This window comes from Miniopterus natalensis, chromosome 13 (assembly GCF_054644295.1).
Source record: "Miniopterus natalensis isolate mMinNat1 chromosome 13, mMinNat1.hap1, whole genome shotgun sequence".
In the NCBI taxonomy this organism is placed as follows: Eukaryota; Metazoa; Chordata; class Mammalia; order Chiroptera; family Miniopteridae; genus Miniopterus; species Miniopterus natalensis.
Window position 1 is genome coordinate 55,055,794 of NC_142093.1, and position 12,839 is coordinate 55,068,632.

Here is a 12,839-nt window from a genome sequence, read left to right on the forward strand (position 1 = left end):
AAAAGATAAAAATGATTGATGAAACTTTAACTAGACTCATCAAGAAACAAACAGCCCTAATCAGTTTTACACAGTGGTTAGAGCATCAGTCTGAGTACTGAAGGGTATTGGGTTTGATTCCAGCCAAGGGCACATACCTCAGTTGTAGGCTTGGCCCCAGTCAGGGCACATGAGGGAGGCAACCAATTGATGTGTCTCCCTCACATTGACATTTCTCTTTCTTTATCCCCCTTCTACTTTCTCTGAAAAGCAATGAAAAAAATATCCTCAGGTGAGGATTAAGAAAAAGAAAGAAAGAAAAGAAAAGAAACAAAAAGAGAGGACCCAAATAAATAAAATCAGAAATAAAGAGAAATAACAACTACATCACACAGCTACAAAGGATTGTAATAAAATGCTATGAACTATATGCCAACAAACTGAACAACCTGCATTAAATAAACAAATTACTAGAAACATACAATCTTCCAACACTGAATCAGGAAGAATCAGAAAACCTGAATAGACAGATTATGACTAATGAAATTGAAGCAGTAATAAAAAAATTCCTAGCAAACAAAAGCTCTGGACCAGATGGCTTCAGAGGTGAATTTGACAAATAATCAAAGAAGAACTAACACTTATCCTCCTCAAGTTATCCCTAAAAATTCAAGAGGAGGGAAAACTTCCTATTTTATAAGGAAGCTTTTTTTTTTTTTTTTTTTTTGAGGCCAACATTATCCTAATCCCAAAACCAGATAAAGTCACTGCAAAGAAAAAAAAATTATAGGTCAATATCACTAAAACATAGATGCTAAAATTCTCAACAAAATATTAGAAAACTAGATCCAGCAATACATTAAAAAAATCATATACCATGGTCAAGTAGGATCTATTCTGGGGATGCAAGGTTAGTACAATATTCGCAAATGAATATACCACATAAAAAAATGAAAAATAAATATCATATGATCATATAAATAGATGCAGAGAAAGCACTTGACAAAATCCAGCACCTGTTTATGATAAAAACTCTCAGCAAAGTAGGAATAGAGGGATCATACCTCAACATAATAAAGGCCATATATGAAAAACCTACAGCCAACATCATACTCAATGGGCAAAAACGAAAAGTGTTTCCCTTAAGATCAGAAACAAGACAGGAATGTCTGCTTTCACCATTCTTATTTAACATAGTACTGGAAGTTCTAACCACAGCAGTCCACAAGAAGAAACAAAGGCATCCAAATTGGAAAGGAGGAAGTAAAACTGTCATTATTCACAGATGACATGATATTGTACATAGAAAACTCTAAAGACTCCATCAAAAACTATTAGATCTAATAAATGAATTTGGCAAAATAGTAAAATACAAAATTAATATTTAGAAATTGGTGGCATTTTTATAATCCAATAATGAAATATCAGAAAGAGAAACTAAGACAAGAATACCATTTACCACTGCAAAAATAATAATAAGGTACCTAGGAATAAATTTAACTAAGAAGGTAAAAGACCTGTACTTGGAACACTATAGGACATTGAAGAAAGAAACTGAGGAAGATACAAGCAAGTGGGAGCATGTACCATGTCCATGGATTGGAAGATTTAACATCATTAAAATGTCCATACTACCAAAAGCAATCTATAGATTTAATGCAATTGCTAGTAAAATACCAATGGCATCTTTCACAGATCTAGAACAAACATTCCAAAAATTTATATGAAACCAAAAAAGACCCCAAATACCATCAGCAATCTGGAAAAAGAAGAACAAAGTTGAAGGTAATACAATACCTGGTATCAAACTATACTACAAGGCCACTGTAATCAAAACATCCTAGTACTGGCATAAGAACAGGCATAAAAGTCAATGGAACAGAACAGAGAGCCCAGAAATCAACCCACGTCTTTACGGTCAATTAATATTTGACAAGGGAGACAAGAGCATACAATATACTTTCTTCAATAAATGGTGCTGGGAAAATTGGACAGGTCCATTAAGAAAATGAAACTAAACCACTGACTTATGTAATACACAAGAATAAATTCAAAATGGATAAAATACTTAAATGTAAGTCACAAAACCATAAAAACCCTAAAAGAAAACGTAAGCAGTAAAATTTCAGACATCTCTTGTAGCAACATTTTTGCCGATATATCTCCTAGGTTAAGGGAAACAAAGAAAAAAAATGAACAAATGGGACTACATCAAACTAAAAAGTTTCTGCACAGCAAAAGGAGCCATCAACAAAATAAAAAGGGAATCCACTGTATAAAAGAAATATTTGCCAATGATCAACAACCCAATTAAAAAATGGGCAAAGGACCTGAATAGATATTTCTCCAAAGAGGATAAACCAGATGGCCAACAGACATGAGAGGTTCCACACCAGCAGAAGGAAACAGAGGCGACAACCATACACCTACCGTCTCTACCAAGTACCCTGATCCTAAAATAGGCATGCCACTCAAAGAGAAGTGCACCACTGTCCCCACACCAGCTCGAGCCCTGGCTCAGAGATTTTGCGTAGGGAAAGAGGGAGGCCATAAAGCACGAAGAAAAACTTACATCATTGGCAACAGGCTGTGGGAAACTTCAAGCCTAAGGTATTCTCAAGATCAGTGAAGGGTATGGTGAAAAGACTTGGAGGGTAGAGTAAAAAATAAATTAAAAAGAGACTGGTAAAATCTTTAGAGATATAAGCTAACCATAGGTCAGCTAGTTTACTAAAGAATATCAGGGAAAGAGACTGCTAAGAAGAATGTTCTCAGGTTTAAAAACACTGAAATATTGACCCCTAAAATGATCCTGTAAAGGAACCCAAATTGAACTGAATCCCTTGGTGAAGCAATTTCTGCTGGAGGGCGTTGTTGAAAACAATAAAGCAAACAGCCAGAAATTAGTGGAGCTTAACAGCTGAGTGAGGTCAGGAAGAGAGTCAAAAAGGCCCTGTCATCCCTGGGCAACTGTGAACATACCTAAGGAAACCGTCAACAAAATGAAAAGACAACCCAATGAATGGGAGAAGACATTAGCTAATGACACATTGGATAAGGAACTCACACAACTTAACCCCGAAAAAACAAACAACCCAATTTAAAAAATGGACAGAGGGCCTAAATAGCCATTACTCTGAAGAGGTCATACAGATGCCAATAGACATAGGAAAAGATGCTCAATCATCATAAAAATGCAAATTTAAACCACACCTGTCAGAATGACTATGGCCAATAAGTCAACAGAAGAGTGTTGGCAAGGATTCGGAGAAAAGGGAACCTTTGTGCACTATTGGTGGGATTGTAAATTGGTGCAACCACAGTGTGGATGTTTCTCAGAAAATTAAAAATAGAACTACCATATGACCCAGAAAACCCACTTGTGGGTATTTATCTGAAGAAATCCAAAACATTAATTTGAAAAGATTTGTGTACCCCTATGTTCACTGCAGCATTATTTATAACAAAGTTATGGAAGCAGCCAAACCGTCCATCAATAGAAGAATGAATAAAGATGTGGTACATATATACAATGGGATATTATTCAGACATAAAAGAGAAATGGAATCTTGCCATTTGGAACATGGATGAAACCTAGAGAGTATTATGGTAAATGAAATAAGTCAGACAGAGATAGACATATACCATTTGATTTCATATGTGAAATCTAAAAAAAACAAAATAAAATAAACAGAACAGAAGCAAACTTATAGATACAGAGAACAAATTAATGTTTGCCAGATGAGAGGGGCATTGCGGGAGATGGGTGAAAAAAGTGAAGTGATTAAGAAGTACAAACTGACAGTTATAAAAATAGTCACAGGGATGTAAAGTGCAGCATAGTCAAATATAGAAAATACAGTCATAATCGTGCAATAACTTATGTATGATGTTGGATGGTTACTAGACATGTGATCATTTAATAAGGCATATAAATGTCTAATCACTGTGTTGCACACCTGAAACTAATATAATATTGCATGTCAAGTGTAACTGAAAAATGAATTTTAAAAAATGAACTTTGACCATCTTATATCATATACAACTATTAATTTAAAACATATCATTGATCTAAATATAAATGCATAATATTTCTAGAAGAAACAGAAGAAAATCTATGCACCTTGAGGTATGCAAAGATTTATTAGATAGGACAAAGAAGTGGAAAGTATAAAAGATAATTGATAAACTGGACTTCATAAAAAATTTCAAACTTCTGCTCTTAAAAAGTCTTCATTAAGAAAATAAAAAGACAAGCCAATGACTGGAAGAAAATATTTAAAAATACACAAAGGAACATCTAAAGTAATCAAAATAATTCTTACAACTTAATAACAAGAACCCTAATAAAAATATGGGCAACAGATTTGGGTAGTTCACAAAGGATGTATCAGTGATTATATATACAATCACAGAATGTGGAAGGCTGCTCAACCTCATCAGTCATGAAGGAAATTTGAACTAAACATACATGTGATAACTGTACACATCTGTTAACAATACCATGTGCTGGGAAAAAGGTAGAGCAACTGGAATTCTCATACAATGCAAAAGTGGTACGGCCAGTTTGGAAAACAGTTTGTGGGTTTCTTACAAAGCTGAGAACAATTGCCATATGATCCAGCAATATCACTATTAGTTATTTATTCAAGAAAAATAAAAACTTTTGTGCACGCAAAGACTTACATGCAATGTTCACAGCAATTTTATTCATAATGGCCCAAAACAGAAAGAACCTGTTATAAACTGAATTGTGTCCCCTCAAAATTCATATGTTGAAGGCTAACCCCAAATGCGACTGCATTGAGAGATAGGACCTGTAAGTAGGTAATTGGAGTTAAGTGAGGTCATAAGGAGGGGGTCCTAATCCAATATAACTGTGTCCTTGTAAGAGGGAGAGAGACAGCGGGGATGCACACACACAGGAATGTGTGAGGACACAGAAGTAAGGCATCCAGCTGCGGACCAAGTTGCAAGGCCTCGGAAGAAACCAAATCTGCGGCACCTTGAATCTTGGACTTCCAGCCTCTAGAACTGTGAGAAAGTAAATCTCTATTGCTTACGTCCCTCAATCTGTGGTATTTTGTTACGGCTGCTCTACACAAACTAACCGTCTGTCAACAGGCAAATAAACTGTGATACAGCTAAACTCGGAATATTGTGACAGTACGGACCAATGCATGCACTTCACAGTCATTCTGCTGAGCCAAAGAAGCCAAGTACAGTGAGTGCCGACTGTGTGATTCCATTTATATAAAATTCTAGGAAGGCAGATCTAATCCAGAGGGACCGAAAGCAAATCCACACTTGCCTAGGGGTGGGCATGGACTGATTGCAAAAGGGCTTGAGGGAATTAGGGAGGAGAGAGAATGTCCTATAACTTGACTGTAGTGATGACTGTGCAAGTGTGTTCATTTGTCAAAACTCATCAAATCACTCTCTTACAATGAGTGCTTTTTATTTCATGTAAATTATACTTCAATACAATTGATTAAAAATTCAATATACTAGTACTTCATAAACAATAAACAAACTAGCTAGCTATATTAATATATAAAACACACTTCTAAGTAAAAAGTATTATTGAAGTGAGTCCTTACACAAAGATAGAACATTTTTATTAGAGATATATAAAGTATTAGACTGTTATTACACTAATGATAGTCTCAAAAAAAGAAAAACTGAGAAAATCATTCAGTGAAAAACAAATCCACAATTATAAAGGAGGATCTTAACACATTACTGCCAATAAGTAAAAGGTGAAAAATACAAACTTTGTAAGGATTTATAAGAATCCACTGACACTATTAACAAGCATAATCACACACACACATACACACACACACACACACACATATCTGACAATAAGTGAATGAATTCATATGCTTTTCAAACTCATGTGGACTATTATCAAAATTGTATCCCCTGTCACCAAGCAAGTCTTCATAGATACCATAGAATTAATATCACATAAGGTATTTTATCTGATCATAATATATGACAAAATAAAAAATAAAAAATAGAATAATCATCTCAAATCCTCTGTACATTGAAAATTTTAAAAATAACTTCAGGGATCAAAAATAAATCATAGTTGAATTAGGTGATATTTAAATATATATATATATATATATTTAAAGATGTCTTTATTGATTTCAGAGAGAGGAAGGGAAAGGAAGAGAGAGAGAGACAGAAACACCAATGATGAGCCCAGCTGAGCTTGGCTCAGCGGTTGAGCATCGACCTAGGATCCAGGCGATCAGGGTTCAATTCCCGGTCAGGGCACATGCCCGGGTTGTGGGCTAGCCGATCAGTGACTCTCATCATTGATGTTTCTATCTCTGTCTCTCCCTCTCCTTTCCTCTCAAATCAATAAAGATATATTTTTTTTACAAAAAAGAAAGAAACACCAATGATGAGAGAGAGTCATTGATTGGTTGCCTCCTGCATGCCCCCCACTGGGGATCGAGCCCGCAACCTGGGCATGTGCCCTGACCGGGAAAAGAACCTCGATCTCCTGGATCATAGGTTGATGCTCAAGCACTGAGCCACGCCAGCCGGGCGAATTTGGTGATACTTAAAACTGAATGGAAATAACAGCATTATAACAAAACTTGTGAGATATAGCCAAAGAAATATTTAGAAATTTCCATTCTTAAATGCATATAAAAAAGAAGTGAAATCATGGAATGTGATCAATTTATTCTAAAATTCATTTGAGGGTTTAATAAGGGAAAAGTACAATCAAAACAATTTTGGGTACATGAATCCAACCAGATATCAAGACTTAACAAAACTAAAGAAGCTCCAAGAGTGTATTGTTGGGAAACAGAAAGATAAACTGACCAATGGAGAAGAATGTATGGGAACTTCTTTTTATGACAAAGTAGACTTATAATCAGTGAAGAAAGGATGGCAGAGACCCATCAACAAAAATAAAAAATCACTGCTCTATTTTAAACTACATTTAAACTATATACAAAATCAATTTCAAGTAAATTAAAGATCTAAATGTGAGGGAAAAATTTCACATAGTTTTAGAACTTCTAAATGAAAATAAAAGAAAATATCTTTCTGGCCTTGGGATGGTAAAAGATTTCTTAGAGAAGACAAAAAAGCATGAACCACATGATAAAAGGTTGACTACTTCCAGCAGAAGAATATAAAACTTCTGTTCTTACTGCAAGCACAATGAAAAGACAAGACACAGATAAGAAGATAAATGCTATGTCTTTAAAAGGGTTATTATCAAGAATACATACATAATTCCCTTAAATTAACATGAAAAAGAGAAACAACTTAATAGAAAAATAGGAGAGTTTAAGAAAATCCATTCCATAAAATCAAGAGAAAATTCATTACAGAAGAATCCTGAATGCCTAACAAACATGAAAAGATCTTCAATTTCACTTACAATCAAGGAAACACAAAATGAAAAGTATGGAAAGAATTTAAATGTCTGATAATATCAAGTACTGATTAATATTTGAGGAAATGATAACTATGTGATTTCTGGTGGAAGAGTAAAACTTTAGAGAGCAATCTGACAATACTGAGAAGAGTTAAAATTGCACGTATATTTGATCCAGTTATTCCGCTTCCAGGAACAAACCTAGAGAAATATACATCCAAGGAGAAAAAGGATGTTTCTTGTAGCATTTTATTATTAAGAAAATGAAGACACTCAAACTTCCTTAAATATAAGAATAAATTAAAAAAATATATTTATATAATGAAAACAGGTACAACTGTTTAGATGTACACTATATCAAAATTAATAAATTTCAAAATTATAATACTGAATAAAAATGCAAGTTGAAATGGATATCTATAGTATATTAACACTTTTAAAAAATTTAAAGCACACAAAACAACTTTATGCATCATCTGAGTGTGATATACAGAAAAGTCTAAATATATGAAAAATAGTTAAACAACCAGGAACCTTACACACACCAGCCACTCGGGAGGGAGAAGGGAAAAGGCTGAGGAACTGGATCTTGTAATGTTTGCTTCTTTAAACAGAGACGAGGCAGATATGGCAAAACGTTAGCATCCTTAAATCTGGGAGGGAGGGTATAAGCATGTCTTTTATATTAGTTTTTTACACTTTTCTTTGGTATGTTTGAAACAGTTCCTAATTTTTAAAAATGCTAAAGATTGTTCTAACTGTAGGGCAGGTAATAGATTAGAGAAGAACCAGAGTGGGTATAAGAACAGTTGTCAGGCTGCAATTCACAGTATATTTAAATAATTTAAGTCTTTGCCTACATATTTAATTTATGGAAAGCCAAACAAAACTCTCAAACGTGATGTAGGACTGACTACAAGCACATTTTCCCAAACTCACCTGCTCTACCTCTCTGCTGAGGGCATCTATCTTTTCTTTTAGTCTGTTATTCTCTGCCTCAGCGGTGATAAGTTCCAGTTTGAGGGTATTGTTGTCCGCCTCAGCTTGCCGGGCCTTATTTTCCCAGTTCTCAGCATCCTCATTGGCTTTTCGGAGTTGGTCCATCATTTGCCGGTTCTCAGATTCCTGAAAAGCAAATCTTAGGTAGTAGTTGAAAAGATGTAAAATGTTCAGCATATAATTAAACATTTGTCAGATCACTGGGAATTGACTTGCTACGAGGATCTTTTTTTTTGGTAAGCGAAGAGTTTTTTTATTTCATTAACAATTAAGGTTATGCTAATATGTATATTTCAAAATAATCCTGAATATTTAAGATATGGTGTTAAAATAGTCATACAAGGATCATTTAACATAACCTTGAGGAATCCCACCTACACTCTCAGTTTGGAAAATTGCTTGTCCTGGAACTAACAAAAGGAGGTGGGACCAGGATCTGCCCTGGCTCCTGAGTCACACTCACCCATCTAGTCAAGTGAAGTAGCTTACTCTTATCTTCAGGACCCAGATGAATATGTTCTTATACTTCCTTTTGTTCAAGCAAAATCCTTCATTGCTTCATTTTCCCATGTATCTTTTTCCTGACTAGTTGCTGGCCCGTTTTCGGACCTCCTGCCTTGGCCTGACCCTGTGTATCTGCCTATTGCCTTCTCCCTGACCTCTTTTCTGAGCTGTACTGGCGACAGAGCTTCTCAGTGCTGGCCTATCTTAAGCATCAATTTCTGATACTTGTCTTGGCACATTTCCTGTGTGATTCCTGCTTTTCATTCAGAAGCCCAACCTTAGTTTTCTCCATCATAGACTGTGCTAGGATCCACGTTTGCTCACTGTTCTAATAAATTGCCTGAAATGGCTCAGAAGCAACATATTAAACCTATGTTGATAAATGCTATTCATAAATATACATCCAGGCATATACTGAGCATATAATATAGAACCCCATGTTTAAACCCTTAAAAGGTCCATCATGACAGATTGACTAAAGTAGGGATATATTTGGATTGACTCAAGTAGGGTCTTATTTCTAGAGGAAAACAGCTCCACAAGTAATATCCTGTACTTAGCAATCATTTTCAGACTATATTTAAAAACATATTTTAGTAGTATGGTTTGGCTAACTCATTCTAGAACATAATTTATAATTTTGGTAACTAATTAAAAAGGCACTAGGTCTCTTTCTCTCCTACCTGTGAATAAACAGTGCATATTCCTATTAGAAATACTGGACTAAATAAAATGACCAAATTGCAATAAAAGATGTCTCACACTGTAGGGCTTGCAAAGCAGATTTAAATTCTCTAAAATATGATTAAGCATGAGTCTGATCGAAATTCGGTTAATATCGCCCCTCTTGTGGCCAGATAGTAACTTGACTAACATGAAAGATCTCTGCAGAGTGTTAGTTAACAAGTTCACAAGCCAAACTACTGTTCTGACTTTCAAGAGTCACATATTCTACATGTGCCAGGAGGGATGATGTGTGTTTTCAATTATTGTACTAAAAGTAACAGTATGTACAGAGCATGTACTTGGGAGGTACATGGTACAATACACATGAACTAAATTTTACCCACATCAGTCTTTCCCCTTTAACTTTCTGTAGCACTCACTGTCTATGTCATTCTCAGCTTTATGTAACTAGGTGTGGAGTACAGTCTCCCCAGTAACACCTTGGATTCCTCAAAGACAGAAATTTAGTTTTGTGATTGGTAATACAGGTTCAAAGTTCAAGTGGTAAAAAAGAATTGCCATAAAACGTCTCTCCTGCCCTCCAACCATCTAGGGACCCTTCCTTGTGGCATCCAAGAGGCCATATTTTACCCTTTTTTGTATCTGTCCAAAGAAGCCAGAGAAGTGTGGGGCCCAAGACAGGCAACAACTTAAACTGCTTCTTGGTTTTCTCCAATGCTCTCTTTCAAGATGTCTTTACCCCTTTCTGGCGCTACCTCCACCCCGGGACCCCCCTCCCTCTGGTGGTCCCCTGGGCTCATTACAACACTCCACCACCACAAAGCTCACCGCCTCAGCTGGAATCCTTTGCCCTTCCTGACTGAATTTTGGGTACAGCTTCCTATTGCTCTCTTTCCTTTTGATTTTCTCACCCTTCTGATTTATTGTTCCCAACATCTCCAGAATAATCTTTCTAAAAGGCAATTCTTCAAATAACTGCTGTGCTTATTTTGCAACAAAAACTTCCTGAAAATGGGGTTCAAACAAGTCCTTCTTACCTCTCCAGCTACGTGACCTACTGTTTCCCCTGAACACCTTTGCCTGTGTTGTCCCCACTGTCTCGACTGCCATTCTGTTTCCTCTCAGTTTTTCATGTCTGGCACCGCTGCACCTAGCATACTGCCTGCTGAATGAATGAGTGACTGGAGAACGCACCCGACAGTTCTTACTGGACTACCTGTGGTTTGTTCTCTCTGGGGGAAGGGGAGCCTGGATCCATCCAGCTATGCTGTGAAATGAAATCTCATGAAAGAACTCATGCTAGGATGCTAAAAGCTAAGAGAAGCTTGATGTGTGATGTCTGAAAACACAACTCCAGAATCTAAAAGCCCCAATCCTCAATGGTGACATTTCAGGTAACGTGACAGACTAGGGAGAAAAGGGGAACTGTCTACCACTAATTCAAAGTTCACTATGCGCAATGTTGCCCAGATATTCACTTAGTTATATTCTGCCCCATTCCAGAATAGACTTAAATGGATCCCTGTGCTATATCTATCTGACTTACTTGGGTGTTCTAACTAATTACAGAGGGGGCACTGAGACTCAGAGAGGCTGAGTAGCCTACCCAAGTCCATGTCATTAGGGAGGAAAGGATCAGACTTATCTGACTCCAGAGCTTTTGTCCATTCATGATATTACCTTGCTAGCATCTTAAAATCAAGAAGTGTAGGAAAATGCCTGCTTTGTCAACGTAAACCTGCTGCTTTATTGCCTGAAAGCAAGGATTTCAATTTAGGAGTCCTTAAACTCGCTACTTCTCAACGACCTAAACAGTCATGAACACCACAAACAAATACTCAAGATGTTTGTGGACTGATATTAAATAATATGTTAAATAAAATAAGGAAAACAGGATTTTCTGGGGGAAGGGGAGTTTCTTTTAATGATTTCAGAGGTATGTAGGCGACACTAAACCTGTTATAATCCAACTATATTTTTTAACCAACCCAATTACACTATTTTAGATAATTTACTAAATGGGCAGATCTAACATCCTTGGTCAAGGTCTCTGTTTATTCCAGGACTGTCACACGTGCACCCAGATTTACTTCAGTCATCTGCTGTCTCACCCATGCACCTGGTCAAATGGTCACTAACAGAGAAGTGCAGAGGAGAGCCATCTGCCTTCTGGTCCTAAGAAATACATGGCCCCAGAGTGATCAATTCTGACCTGCTACACAATCACGTGGAGCCTCCTTTGTCAAAGTTTGTACTTGAAATCTTGACCATTTTCAAATATGAATGAGCCCAGGTGGATTCTGGCCCCTTCTCCTTTACCCAAACTAAATGAGGCATATTCTTGAGTTACCTTTCTGGACATTGGTGATGTTCTAAATATACAGTTAACCCATCAGTGTCAACACTGAAACATGCTACGCATTCAAGGAAGACTTGATTCAGCTTTCCCCATGAGTGTAACTGATCAACTTTAGTGAAAACTCGGGTATCATGAACAAAGAGGAAAAAAAAATATACGTACTTCAGACTTTAATATATTCTTCAGCTTGTTAACTTCCAAATTAGTATCTTGGACCTTCTGTTTTATATCATTAAGTTCATTATGAGTATCATTCAATTGTTTAGACAGTGCCTATGAGGAAAAGATAACTAAATTTTACTTAAAAATTTTTTTAAAAGTTCTATTTTAAAATCACCATAAATAAATTTAAAATATTATGAAAAAGTTAATATACCTAATATACAAAGCTCATATAAAAACATTGAGAAAATATGAGTCCAAACAGTAAATGGGCAAAGAACGCAAACAGATAATTCACAAAAAAGAAGCACAAATGGATAATACTTTACAAATTTAAAAACTTACTAGTAATCAAAGAAATACTATTTAAGACAATAAAATACTGTCTATTGCCTACTTAAGACAATAAAATACTGTAATAAAAATCTGTCTATCAAATTAGCAAATATTTAAAGCTATTCAGTTGTAGCAAGGAATGGGCATTTCCATGTATCATTGGAGTAAACAGAAATTTTCAAAAAGCAAATCTGTGACCTGCTATCTGGTGATGTATTAAATATGTTGCCTTTTGTTACAGATGGTAGATGTATACATTCATATTCACTATATTTGAAAATGTCCACTAATTAAAGAAAACTTTATAAGCTTTGATTCAACTTGAAATTAAGTCGAACAAAATGTAATCAAAAGGAATGTTCATTAAGGCATTTATCTGTTATAGTAACAATATTTATTCAC

At 35.8% G+C, this 12,839-nt stretch overlaps 1 protein-coding gene across 8 annotated transcripts in view; it reads right to left on the bottom strand.

The window, feature by feature from the left end:
- LOC107545544 (testis-specific gene 10 protein) overlaps positions 1-12,839 on the bottom strand; it is a 103,070-nt gene that overhangs the window by 34,414 nt on the left and 55,817 nt on the right. For all 8 annotated transcript variants that reach the window (XM_087823722.1, XM_087823724.1, XM_087823718.1 and 5 more), the window contains 2 exons: positions 12,102-12,212; positions 8,330-8,515 (listed from right to left, as the gene is read on the bottom strand). In XM_087823722.1, the coding sequence (XP_087679848.1) occupies positions 8,330-8,515; positions 12,102-12,212 (297 nt within the window). The remainder of the gene's footprint in view (positions 1-8,329; positions 8,516-12,101; positions 12,213-12,839) is intronic.